Source organism: Paramisgurnus dabryanus, chromosome 13, assembly GCF_030506205.2.
Source record: "Paramisgurnus dabryanus chromosome 13, PD_genome_1.1, whole genome shotgun sequence".
Lineage (NCBI taxonomy): Eukaryota > Metazoa > Chordata > Actinopteri > Cypriniformes > Cobitidae > Paramisgurnus > Paramisgurnus dabryanus.
In genome coordinates, this window is record NC_133349.1 from 25,933,979 (window position 1) to 25,948,522 (window position 14,544).

Here is a 14,544-nt window from a genome sequence, read left to right on the forward strand (position 1 = left end):
TAAACAATGTGACGCTGAACTTTCTTTACGATTTACTGAAGACAATCACTGAACTGTAACCGTCTTTTATGTGATTTCTGTGTCTGGTGAGCAAGAACGAAAACCGTCCTCTAATGCGGGTAGGAGTGAAAGTGAAACAGAAACCCCCTACAATGAATGTACAGTAATTCATTATGCCCTTATTACATGATGTCTGAGATGTGAACTTACCAAAGGACTTTTAAAGAATTCATATTTGGCATAGTTCTTTCTGAAGAGAAATTTACTCTCGCTGGTCATGGACGCCTGAACTTGGACAACCAGCTCGTGATCTTCTAAACATCTTTCTGTGAAATGATGGGAAAAACACAGGTGGAAATGAGTCACACGCGCACAGCGCTCGCTCCAAAATACGCATTGCACTTATAAAAAGCTCTGTGTCTGCGCTGCACATCACGACAAAAAATGCACATTTGAAACCGAAGACTCGCATGTGGTGTAATATTTGCATCTTGAATGACATCATTGTCTGTTAGCATTCATCCAGGCAGACAAAAAATAAACAGGGTGAGCGATCCCTGCCCGATGAAAAGACAGTTTGTCTGGAGGAGTGAACAGACCCCCTCCCCGCCTTCAGCTTAACTAACGGAGGGACTTTCTGACTAACAAATCCAACATCTGATCTACACACACACACACACACTTCTATTCCCTATCGCTTTCCCTTCTTCATCGCAATATCTTTCTCATCAATCTGATGGATGGCAGATCTGACGCAACCCATGACCGGTCAGAAAAGCGTCTCTGAACTTGCACATCAACACATGTTCTTCATTCGACTGTGGAGCCAAAGCCACAGACATTGTTTGGCAACAGGAAAGTGTTGGGGGTAGGGTTGACTCACCTTTAAACTTTATAAAGTTTATTTATAAATAAAATATGTCTCATTTAGAAATAAATATAAATGTATTTATAAAGCTCTTTTTTTTACAATGTTGCATTGTTTCAAAGCAGCTTGACATGAAATAGTACACACAGTAACAGTGTACATCAAGTTAAAATGCAGACAACACTACTAAAGTAAAAAGCAAATATAAATAAGAAAATAGTTTTCTTCTCTCTGTTTTTTAAGCACTTTCAATTTTCAATTCATGCACACTTTAATATACTTTACAACACATCTGCTTATGACTTTTTCCCACAACACATTCATCTTGAAGTGACACTTGGAGATACAAAGGTACTCTGGAGTGACAAGCTGCTCCATCATCCTGCTCTTCAATATTGGACTTAATAAACGAGAGTCGGGTGTTTGGAGAGATGATGTCATGCTCAGCTCAACCATACTTCACACAGTTGCAGCTGAGTGGATCAATAACAAATGAGAAACGGACACACTTTGGTGTTTTCAGAGCTAAACCGTGCCGAATATAAAATGAATTGAGGGACACTCACATTCGTTTTTTAAATGTGCCATTAATGATTCACAGTATTTAAAATGTTAAAAAATGTCCAGTTTAGGGTTTAGTATAAAAATTTAGTTTTCTACACAAATACAAGGTAATGTTCTTGTTGAATATGGAGACCGGGGCTTGTTGTCACACTTTACACCAGTGAACACTCCTAATGCTGCATTCACACCAGCCGCGGTAGAGGCATCAAGCATGAGTGATTTCAATGTTAAGTCAATGTGAAGATGGGTTGACGCCCATCTGGAGGTCTTGCGACGCGAATGAGGCGTTTAGCGTGGTGCGGTAGACGCGAATTGAACGTTGCCGCAGCAACCACTCGAGTTGAACAATTTGAACTTTGGCAGAAAAACGCACCGCGTTAACCAATCAGGAGCTTGCTCTAGTAGTGACATCAGAGCTCCAGACTGCCACCAAATGAGGGCATTTTGTCACCAAAATTTGAGTGTGCCACTGAATTTTACATCCAGTTGCACATGTGCGACCAGTAAATTTTACCTTTTTTGGTGATGTGACACTGGATTTGAAACAGCACATTGTACTTTCTGAACCTATCATTAAAATATTTATCAGTAATACAGTGGAAATTAGTTGAAATGTGAATTTGGATAGCATGTTGATTTACAGTGTGTGCCCCTAAATTTTCTGGTTGCGCCCCTAAAATTTTCAGTTGGGGGCCACTGTGCTCCTATTGAAAAAAGTTAGTCTGGAGCCCTGGACATGATTACAGAAAGCGAGCGGAGTCACAAAAGCCCCTCACATGACGCAAATTTCCGCGTGAATGTCTCGATGACTAGAATTTCATGCGCGAATGAAGCGAGTAAACTCAAACGATTTAAGCGGCAAACTAGCAGCATTACACACAAATTTGACACCTCAAACGCGGCTGGTGTGAACTCACGGTAAGAGAAGGCTTATTCATCAATGTCAATTTCTCGCACAAAATGTTGGCTACGAACAAAACTATTAAACATTTTTATCACTGGATAAAAAACATAAGCAGAACATGTTCTCATAGTAGTGTATATGGGGCATGTTGTCACAATGTAAACTGCCAATAAACATTTAGGCTTTTTAGCAAAATTGTAATAAAAACTGAAATGTACAAACATGGACAAAACAGGCTTAGTTGCATAGGGCAATATTGCAGTTATGAAATTATATACATTTGAAACATTTACCCATGTGATAGCTTGAAATACCTTTTTTTCTCGGTACACTTTTCTTTATAGACTTGACTCTTAGCTGAAAGCTAATTTGTTTACGAAATGCACAAAAGTATTTTATTTCAAGGGGGGTTTCTAACAAGGTGTTTGGCAACAACCAAAATAAAAACCACTGCTACAGGAAACACGCTTTGGGAAATTGGACAAAAACTTGGTCTGCATTCCAGAAATGGGCAAAACCCTCGATAGAAACTATATTCACTGTATCCCTGTACCCATCGGGAAACCGAAAGTAAAATCGCACATAAAAATGCAAATAAAAAGCGAGAAATGTTATTTGCCAAACAAAACAAATAGTGGGATGTAAAATCCTGTCCAGACCAAGTACTCGGACGTCTGAACTTCCTATATAACTTCAACTCTGTCAGCGCTGCGGTGCCACTGGTGAGCCCGGCGCTCACGCCACAGGTTATTTGAGGTGACCAATTAACACACAGCACGCTCTGGGCCTGAGCTTTACCCACAACATGTGCACGCTGACAGCAACCCTCCATGTCAAAAAACCCACTGACCATATTTGATTTTAAAGAGCTTACTCTAAACCCATCTGGTCTCACTGGCAGCTAAATGCAATCTACAGTAAAGATCCTTGCACCCTATCCATACCAAGCCCTGCATCCGGTCAGACCCTACGGTATTTTAGGTCACATTTGTGTGTCATGAATGTCCCCAAAATGCGAACCACTGCTTTAAACAATTAAAACAACTGTACATGCCAATGTAAATTGTGTAAGAGTTGTGACGTAACAGATCTGGTGAAACTAACTTCCTCCATATGATGGAATTTCCCCTCGGAAACTGTTAATCTTTTGCCTTCCGCCTCAAGACATAAAAGCATGAATCAAGGAAGTCTGTCATCTTCCTTTACGTGGTCATCATTGATTTCAACTCCAACACAAAGACTATAATTACAGCATCCAAAGTGGCTGACACGCACACACACATAGGCATTGTGAAACAGCTCTATAAATTCACATACACCCCTGTAGCCTACAAAACTAACTAGCCAGTTACCGAGTCCCAGGGCCGGATGATGCTCCACAAGTGCCCAACTGTTATCGTCCACACAATGGTTTTTATAGACGAGGAGCTGGCACAGGTCTCGCGCCGTCATGTCGGCTGGAATCTCCACCATCTTTCCCATCCCATCCTCGCTGAAGATTTTAATGATCTGAAATAAACAAAATTAAAAAGACATTAGTTGGAACGACTGCATAAAACTGCTAAATTGCTTTGCAAATTTTACTGCGTCACGGGACGATTTGGCTTTAGGGGCCCGACAGAAATGAAATAAACGTAAATGTAACAATTCACAGGAGGATTCGATGCAACACTAAAACACAACTTTCTCAAAGCTACAGCCATTACCACACAAAACCTGGGCTTTATGTCTACGCTAAATACGATAAAGTGCAGAAAAATGTTTCATTCGGAGCGGTTTGACACTCGACACCGAATGTGTCTCGTGTCATTGTGTCCCCTGCACCAGTACCCCTCTCATGCTACTGTAGTTTTTTCCAGAAAATTCGCCATTCATGGCATTTTGTGCTAGTTCACATGTTAAGGACTCGTACGTCTCGACAAAATCTTTACACACTTCACACACACCACATTCTTTCTTCATCATCTAAACCCAAACGGTCGACATAACGTATCGGTGCCCGCTACAGGTTTGCATTCTACAGGTTTCACCTCACATCAAACAGGCACCAACGGCACCAACTCCTCGGACTCGGCTTCCAGTCGCCCGGGGGTAAAAGAAACTCAAGTAGCCATAGTCGGCAATCTTACCTCCCCAGGCCTGAGCAGGCAGCAGTCAGGAGAACAAGATGGCATTTCCCCCAGCAGCCTGTGTGCTCCTTCGCAAACCGAGAGATGGACCCGCTCCCCCAATGTCTCCACAACTCCACGGGAAAGAAGAAAAATGAAGAAAAAAGCAGGATGCTTCCCAGACGCTTCCTCCTGTCGGCGGCTTTACGCGTCCTACCTGTCACACAATTCCTCTCTTTCTCCCGCTGCTTAGCTTTGGCGCAGGACAGAGCATGCGGATGGCACTGTTTCCAGCTTGGCAGGCAACTTCCTTCTGTTCCTCTCACAAAGGGTTACAGCCACAGGCTTTTAGGTAGTGAATCAAACCACACATCCCTAACCAATCATAGAGCTAGCTCGAGCTGATGTAATCATTCCCACACAGACACAGACGCGCACACGTTCACACACCCCTCGTGCGCGCACGCACACACACACACAGACAGTTGCGCAGTCATACGCACGCACAGCCTTAACTTTTCTCTCCCTCCGTCTGCAAGCCTTTGGTTTCTGTTTGCTCTCGCAAGGAGAGCGGCTCGCTTTTTTCCCTTCTCAAGTGGAGATGGGAGTGATTGAAGCGGACAGAGCAAAGCTTCTCGGCTGTCTAAACCTTAACTTAATTTCCTAAAGTTTCGAGTGAGGACTTGTCGAAAAGTTTTCGTACTTTCAAAAGCCCAGCTTTGAAGTTCTGAAGCTTTCACGGCAGGGCGAGCCTCATTACAGACGAAATGAGTGCTTGAGACGGCGCTCGCCGGCTTCCCCCAGCCAACATTCCTCTACTAAACCCGAGAAAAAGCACAAAGCAAACCCACAGAGGTTTCATCACAAACAGGGATACAAACTTTCAGACTGCTAATTCAACAGAAGTCTGACATGAAGAGAAGACACGCCCCGCTCGCTCCTTCTGCACTTCTGTGGAAGTGAACTACATCTTCGTATAACAAACCGCAGAGATTGCAACGAAACTTCAGGTTAAATGCACGCACGTCGTCTCGGCCGGCCACTGCTGCTGCTAAATTTAACTTTGTGACCACAGGAAACCGGACAGAAAGGATGACTCAATCCCTTTCAATCCTTTAGGAGACTATTTCAGTTATGGGGGTGGGGAGGGAACGAGAGGAAGTCGGGGATCGAGGGCTGGAGGGAGAGCTGGAATCAATCCAGAAGAAAGAGTCAGTAGGGGTGGTAACATGAAAGGTATGCAAACTCTCCAGTGCTCCAGCTGGCTCCACCGCTCCTCCTTTTCTCCTCCTCCTCTCTTTCACTCATCACTCCGGCATTTAGGCGGTCGGCGGGGAGACGACTGGGTCACATATGTGCTCACACCAGCTCATAGAGCCATAAGCTGCAGACGTATCGTGCAGCGCGTCCGTCATTATCCAGCTGACCTATATTATCACATGATGACTGGTGCAGTTTCAAAGAGGTTAACTGAAAGGCACGACTGTGTTCGTTTTTGGCCGTTTTATTTGTCGTTTAGATGTAGAGACCCAGCAGGCAATAGCTGTCAATTCACCGTCTAGGTAAACCCGATATAGTCTGGTTTACCTAGATTTCTAGCCAAAATGAACATGAATTTGGTTACATGTCGCTTTTGACAAAATTACTTGTGAGATGTATGATATTCCAAAATGTAAGTTAACATTGAATACAATATTTTATTTTATTTTTATATTCTTTATATTTTATATCTTATATTTTTATTTCATTTCATTTCATTTCATTTCATTTCATTTCATTTCATTTAATTGTGAAATATATAAATTTTATTTGTAACAATTTTAGTGTTTCAGACTAGCCCAGGCTATGACTTTTTTAAATTTTATTTTATTCTTTAAATTTAATGTAATGTAATGTAATGTAATGTAATTTAATTTAATATAATTTAATTTTCACAGCCTAGACTACCTAGACTTCTAGCCAAAATAAACGTGAATTTGGTTACATGTCGCTTTTGCCAAAAATACGTGTGAGATGTACACTGTAAATAATTTTCGTTGTTTTCACAGTTTTTTACTGTTTTTCTCGACAGTTTCTTACTGTATAAGTTGTTTACAGTTTGTTACTATAGATTTGTTGTTTCCACAGTATTTTAATGTATTTTCAACAGTTTTTTACTGCATAAGCTTTGTACAGTAGGCTACTGTAGTTTTCCAATGCATTATGGGAAATATTACTCTGAATACAGTATTACCAACCAACTGCAAAACACAATGACAAACGTCTATTTATATCTTAAATGCTTAATTTTTTTGTGAGATATTTGGTTTAATGTCTGTTTTCACATCAGATGCTCGGTGTGTTCCTTTAACATAAATCAGGTGCCTTTTCTGAGGCTTTAATGAAATCACCAGCCAATTCAATAGACATACCATCAGTTCTTAATATTGTTGCCTCTGGGTCACAAAATGTATTTTTAAGATTAGTTTAGGCGATAATATATATGTATAATCTTCAAATAACAGTCGATTAGTTAAAAAAGCGCTAATTTTAGAATTTGATTAAACAAATGCGGAGGGTTCAGGCGCGAGTCGGTCACGTGATGTGCTCCTCAGTTCTGTCAGTAGGGGGAGTGGGAGAACGCGTGTGTGTCGTCGTATCTGTTCTGCTCATCTAGCGCGTATTTCTTTATTAATATCTGCTGGGTGAATATTAATACGTATATGCTAACATTAATTTTGTGACCACAAAATGACAGCGAGCTATTATACGAGATATTGTGTCGTCGTGTTTGTCTTCACTCACTTCATCATTATCTGGTAAGTGCTATATGCAATATCTGGTATGAGACTTTATTGGCACTAAAGGGTTCTTTCGGCTAAATTTTACTTAATTTCTGTCATAACAGCAAACAACTTCTGCAACTACACAATGATTGTCTGCCTGTGTGCAAAATAAAGCACGTTCACTGTGTAAAACCCCGCGCAGGGCATTTTCAAATTAACGGTCAGGGCGAGTCTGAGCTTATCGTGTTGTGTTGACAGAGACTTTGCTGAGGTAAGTAAGAGAAAGAAATTAATGTGTTAAATAAATAACGTTATAAACTTGAATTATGTTGTGCCAGAATACGTTGTTTAATGAATATCTGTGGAATAGGTTTAAAATAATACATTAATGACTGAACGTGAACTTGACTGAACATTATGGCAGCTAGAAGTATTGAAAAGACGTATAATAGATTTAACAATGTTTTATCTTCTTTATTAGTGTATGTAAATCTGGGCTACAGTCCACGACAAATTTTCTAGTTTTACGCCTGCATGCTGGTCCTTTCGTCTATCGCGGGGATATCATCACTTCAGCGGACATCGCACTGAAGAGATCCTGTGCTTGCGTGGCGGTGTGTTTGTGTGCTCACTTGGATTGAGACCAGCAGTGCTTTTTTAAACAGTGGGTGAGTACTAACTTATTATTGTGTAGTTTCATAAAAGCCTTACTCTTTTCAGTCACATAACTTTTGTTCATCTGCTAATAATAGGACTATCCATACACAAATATGTATTGTGGATTTAAGTAATATCTGCGAATATTTATGTGAAAATGTATTAGTGTTCTGCTGACATGAGATCTGAAAATGTGTTCTAGGACCTGATATGGATTAATCCAATGATCAACGTTTTCCTTTGTATCCCTGTTTTGTATACGCTGCCATTACATGATGGTCATATGTCCCGGATGATCGGGAGAAGTCACGTGGTTCAATTATTATTATTTTTTTACGTGGTTCAATTATCTGTTAATAAAAATTTTTTACCATGCATTTAGCATCAGGCAAAGCCTGCAATCAATCTATTAAGACAGAAACAATATCTTACTTATTATTATGTTGTTATGACAATATCATGTGATCATCTGAGTTAGAACAAAATCTATTCATTTTCAGGTATAACTGTGCAAGTGCCCTGAATCATTCTGTTGAAATGTTATGTGTTTAAGATTCTTTATGACATCAAGATGTGGTTTGGGAAGGACCTTCATCTAAATCTGAAGACAGGACATACTGGCTCAAAAAGGTATAATTTTTTTTATACCCAATTTGAAATTACTTTACTTTACTTTACTGTACTGGACTGGTCAAGCGTTTGGTCAGGAACTGCCTATACACTTGAAAAATGCACAGAACTGGAACAGCACATCAGTTGGGAGCACATTAACAATGATTAAATTTATCCAATAATTATTTTAATATTTATAGGTAAGCAACTACTTGCTGAGTGTATTTAATGAGTGTGTATTAATCTCTTACAGCTCCCATACTTAGTACAGTATATTTTAATCAGTGTGGCAATAACTTGTGTTTTATTTTTATGTTTACACAGGTGTTTCTGATATGGAGAAAAACCCTGCACTGCTCATTTTATTTCTTGAGAATACAGCAAGTTTACCTTTTGTCTGGAAAATGTAAGTTTTGAGTTTGGCTAACAATAGAGGTTAGATTTTGATGCAATTTATTACTCATCTCTTTAACTTGTATTTTTAGTTACTCAGTACATGTTATTTTCACAGGATTCAGCAAAGCTAACACCAACAACAATTTTTCATGGCACTTTAAACCACCTTGATGTGAGGAGCCAGCATCAGAATGGATGGTGTCAATATCCTGAAAGTGGAGGTAACAGAGGTACTGTATCTCTTTTTTGTCTCCTTCAGTGTAGCATGTCCAAACCCATCATTGCACACTAAACGTTAAACATTTTTGGTGACTACAAAAGACAGTCTATAACACTTCTAAAATTGTACAAACAACGTATTTCTATAAATTGTTTTGCCATAACAAACCTTACTTAGTGGTAATTGGTTCGTATATAGTTTTGTGTAAATTTGTTCATTTAACGTCTTAAGTTTGGAATGGTCTATACGGAATTAGTTTTGTGTTTATTGATAATAATTATTATAGTTAACACATTTATTTATTTCATACACCAGTTATTATTTATGGGTAGGGGTGTGACGGTCATTATATAACCGTGAGACCGACGGTTATAGTTGAACACCGTCATTAGAACTCTATAACCGGCAAAACCGTGTTATTAAAATATTTTTAAAAACATTTTTTATCAAAGAATTTTAAAATACTAATTAAAAACAATTGTTAACAGTCTGTGTTACACGCCCCCTCATGTTCTCACGCAGTGAAAATACAGAGCGGAGCAACACTGACAACGCGCTGACATACAGGACAAACCAGGTTACTTTTCGGTTACTTTTGAGATTAAACATATTAAACAAAGTCTCACCTTTCAAATCATCTCTTCCGTCAGTACACTCCGCTTTTCAAGTTCAAATCCTCCCATGCTAACCTACTAACTCTCCTGAACGCACATTCACTGCTTGCTGTTAATTTTAAAGAAACGTAGAGCAAGTAGCTAATCAGTGTCTAGTTTATTCAAACGCCGGGTGAGCACTCTGCAGCGCGTCTGTGGAGAGCGTTTGCTGCGCGTGGCCATTGTGCTTTTACACCGGTTGCGTTTGCAGCGCATAGAGTGCAGTTTAATAACAATCTGAAGTTCACATTACTTTCTTTTACCTGCATTTATGAGCAAAACCTCTTCAATACGCTTTAAATCCACATTGTTTTTGTGCTGTTCTGTACTGACAGATAAATATAGACACAATTACAGACATAAAAAGCCCATGGCACAAATTTGTTTCTCTAAAGATTATTAAGATAGATGATAGATAGAGGATTAATTTATGCTGGGCAGAGAGTGACAGCGCAGTCTTCTTGCAATAGTGTGTTTTTTAAATATTTCATTGCTTTCTGTTAAATTGTTCAACATTATTACTGTTTGAAACACACTTGGCATAACATTCATGATTTTATGGTAAAATGACACTTTCCCGTCAATCCACGAGCATTTAAACGAGCAAAACACACCCCACCGACAGTTATGTTACGAACCGTCACATTTGACTCATGTCATAACCGACATCACCAATTCTGAAACCGGCACACCCCTATTTATGGGTAATATTTGTGTCATGTTTTAGTCACTGAAATGTGTAAAATCGTGCAAAAATATTTAATAGTCTACCTGTGGTCTATTAAATAATATTTATTCAAAATGTAATTCTACTTCGCAGTGGTGGCTGGTGACTTCTCTCCTAAGTGGTGCAAATTCAAAATATGTGTTCAGAGTGTAATGTGTGTTGCTCATCATGTCAAAGTATGCGTTCGTTGTGTCATGTTAACCATGTGCATCTTGCCTTATGTGAAAATACGTGCCTGCTGTAAAAGCGTCAGAAGGGTTTATGATTTTATGACACTCACTTTCACAAAATACTCGCAAGACACTAACTTAACACTAAACTCTGATTACACATGAGATTTAGCGAGATCGTTTATAATAAACCCCTTTGAAGCATCTGCAGCAGACACGCATTTTGACATGATGCGTGATACACATAAGTTTACATGACGCGCTAAATACATGTTGTGACAAGCTTTGCATCGTGCACCCTTGAAAAAGAAGTCACCAACCAGCACTGCGACTGGGTTATTTAAGCTTTCAGTAATGTTATTGTAACATTCTCCGTAATATTTTCTCTGTTCTCTCAAGGTGGATCTCGAGACTTGGCCATGTTCTAGATTATAACTGGTGAGCTCAAAGTACATTATTGCTAAAAACAAGCATTTTAGATGATTAGTTAATTTTTTGACTTATTATTAATTTGTTTTATCATTTGTTACAGGATTATCACAAGTGCTGTCGCCCCTGCTGTATATGACGCCCCCACCACCTACACCAGGTGTAGGAAATGTCGGTCCTGGAGTGCCGTTGTCCTGCAGAGTTTTGCTCCAGCTCTAAACAAACACACCTGAACAACTAGATCTGAAGAGTCACCAGAAAACTACAGGTAGGCGAGGTTTTATCAGGGTTGGAAATGAAATCTGCAGGATTTCGGCACTCCAGGACCGACGTTGCCTACTACTGACCTACACCTTCATCCTGCCACCACCACCCATACTACCTACAAAAAACTGTATTGTAATTATGCTTTTCACTGTATTGTATGATGTGGTTTTCTCATTTAGGGTAACTACACTATGGCAACAATTGGATACATTGATTGCTGACTGATTTTGTTATTTTTTCTTTACTTTTTGTTTAAAATCTAATCATTTTTTTGTTATTTTTGTTAATATTGTTACAAATATACAGTTAAAACTGCACAATAAATTTTCTGCTTTTAAAGATATAGTTGTTGTCTTTATATTTAACATCAACCAATAAAATAACAGTATTTAATTTAATCTTAAAAAATACAGTAGTATATATTTTACACTGTAAAATAAATAACAGTAAAATTGAAAAAATACAGTAGTATATATTTTACACTGTAAAATAAATAACAGTAAAATTGGAAAATACAGTAGTATATATTTTATACTGTAAAATAAATAACAGTAACATTTCCAGTATAACAGTAAAATGCTGTATGTTGGATCTTACAAAAAACAGTATAATACTGTACTTCATTTTGCAGTATCCTTTAAACTACTGTCATTCTTTCTACAGTAATTTTACTGTTGTTTGAAATACAGGAACTACTGGATAATTGTTGCCAGTAAGTTACTGTTAATTTGACAATAAACTTTTTACAGTGTATGATATTCCAACATGTAAGTTAACATTGATTACAAGATGTATTTGATTTTATTTTATTTTATTATATTTTATTTTTTTTATTCTTTATATGTTATATCTTATATTTTATATTATTTTATTTTATTTTACTTTGTTTTGTTTTGTTTTGTTTTTAATTTAATTTAATTTAATTTAATTTAATTTAATTTAATTTAATTTAATTTAATTTAATTTAATTTAATTTAATTTTCACAGCCCTAATTTTGCCTTGTTTTAATAACAAATCTTCAGTCTTTAAATTTTGATTTGAGAGTTATGGTGACATCCTTTGGTCTGTTTCTAATACAATGTTATCATACAACTTTAAAAGACTTATCATACAGTGCATAAGTAATGTGAAATGCTTTGATGTTGCTTTCATGGTTACTTTTTGGAGCTTATACGCTTTTGGGAAATTTTAGTGTTTCAGACTCGCCCAGGCTATGACTTTTTTTAAATTTTATTTTATTTTATTATTTTATTTTATTTTCACAGTTCTAATTTTGCCTTGTTTTAGCCTAGACGTCTGGGCTGTGTTTGGACAACAATTAGACGTCTTTTAAACGCATTTATAGCAAAATTGCTGGGGAGCGAGTCGGGATGGAAATGTTGCGAGCTAGGTTCAAACTTGAATTGTCTGTAAAAACAAAACTATAAATGCGAAACTTATAAAACTGTGTAAAAATGCATTTTTATAGAGGTTAACTGAAAGGCAGGACTGTGTTTGGCCATTTTATTTGTAGTTTAGATGTAGTGACCCAGCAGGCAATAGCATTTTACCGTCTAGGTAAACCCAATATAGTCTGGTTTACCTAGACTTCTAGCCAAAATAAACGTGAATTTGGTTACATGTCGCTTTTGCCAAAAATACTTGTGAAATGTATGATATTCCAACATGTAAGTTAACATTGATTACAAGGTGTATTTTATTTTATTTTATTTTTTATATTCTTTATATGTTATATCTTATATTTTATATTATTTTATTTTATTTTACTTTGTTTTGTTTTGTATTGTTTTTGACATCTGATCTGACATCAGATTTGTGTTTACTCTCTCGTGAAATTTATTATGGGAGGAATTAGGAGAGGTTAGATGATCCTGGGTCAGTCTGGACTACTGTGACGACTGGGAGTTTTCCATCATCAGTCCTGTAAAACTCCTCACAATTGCTTACATTTATGGGTAAGGGAAAGATTGATACTCTCTGGCCATTCTGCAAATGGTGGAAAGATAAAGTATTTTATATTATTTTATTTTATTTTACTTTGTTTTGTTTTGTATTGTTTTTAATTTAATTTTCATAAATTAAATTAAATTAAATTAAATTAAATTAAATTAAATTAAATTAAATTAAATTAAATTAAATTAAATTAAAATTAAATTAAATTAAATTAAATTAAATTTTAATTTATTTTATCTTCACAGCCCTAATTTTGCCTTGTTTTAAAGGTGACATAGAATGATTGAACCTCTCTCAGATAGCTCTATTAGGGTGGGGGATTTTAAACAAGTGGTTTTGCACCTATTTGGCTCCCCCTACTGGCTTAACTTGCAATCTTATTACTGATTGGCTGACTTTGCTGCCACACAAAAAGTGTAGCCAATTATTTTAAAGTGAAGGGGCAGTGAGATGCCTGTGATGTCATAAGCATCAGTTTTTCAGATTGGGCCGTTTTCTGTCTGACATTTCTAAAAGAGGAATTTCTATGAGACTGAAATGTTTAGCATGTCTAGGACTTTTTGTATGTTAGTGAATGCGGGTAGACTACTATTATTCAACAAAGACAAGGTAAAAATGGTTTTTCATTCTCTGTCTCCTTTAATAACAAATCTTCAGTCCAGACTGAAAAATGTGATTTGAGAGTTACGGTGACATCCTTTGGTCTGTTTCTAATACAATGTTATCATACAACTTTAAAAGACTTATCATACAGTGCATAAGTAATGTAAAAATGCTTTAATGTTGCTTTCATGGTTACTTCTTGGAGCTTTAACACTTTTGGAAACCTTTAGTGTTTCAGACTCGCCCAGGCTATGACTTTGACAAGTGTTTGTTTCCAAAATTGTGTAAAAAGGAAACTTTTTTCCATTGCAAATCTGGAAATCATTGAAATATTTCTAACCATGAAAGAGCCTCCAAAACAAAGCAAAATCCCTTCTAGGGTAAGAAAAACAAAGCTTAGCTTGCAATCAGACTGCTATGAGGACAAATAATGACTGCAACAGTCCAACAGCCTTGGGCTCTTTCTGAAGACCAGTTCCACCCAACGCACACATATTAAGTTACATAAGACAATTATATTGTCACGCAGGAGCATTTTTCCCAACAGTGTTGCGAGAATGAATGACTTCGGGTTGTTAATTCAGCATTAAGTGGTGAGACGCTACGCTAGCCAACACATATTACCGCACCTCGTTTTCCAGTCATTA

General features: G+C 37.4%; 1 protein-coding gene and 1 long non-coding RNA gene across 12 annotated transcripts in view; one reads left to right on the plus strand and one right to left on the minus strand.

Moving 5' to 3' along the window:
• Nucleotides 1-14,544, minus strand: part of grb10b (growth factor receptor-bound protein 10b) — an 83,423-nt gene that overhangs the window by 12,552 nt on the left and 56,327 nt on the right. For 7 of the 8 annotated variants that reach the window (XM_065246235.2, XM_065246234.2, XM_065246236.2 and 4 more), the window contains exons 6-7: nucleotides 3,689-3,845; nucleotides 211-326 (exon numbers count right to left, since the gene is read on the minus strand). In XM_065246235.2, the coding sequence (XP_065102307.2) occupies nucleotides 211-326; nucleotides 3,689-3,845 (273 nt within the window). Of the gene's footprint in view, nucleotides 1-210; nucleotides 327-3,688; nucleotides 3,846-4,465; nucleotides 5,310-14,544 lie in introns of those variants that run through there. The other variant, XM_073811669.1, reaches the window with a different exon arrangement.
• LOC135782497 (uncharacterized) lies at nucleotides 6,462-11,679 on the plus strand. Of its 4 annotated transcripts, none has more exons than XR_012334797.1 (6): nucleotides 6,462-7,877; nucleotides 8,420-8,496; nucleotides 8,803-8,884; nucleotides 8,990-9,104; nucleotides 11,044-11,082; nucleotides 11,177-11,679. It is a non-coding gene; the product is annotated as an uncharacterized lncRNA (long non-coding RNA). The 4 variants fall into 4 exon arrangements; XR_012334795.1 differs by having other exon boundaries at nucleotides 6,462-7,480; nucleotides 7,691-8,496; XR_012334796.1 differs by having other exon boundaries at nucleotides 6,462-7,242; nucleotides 7,332-8,496.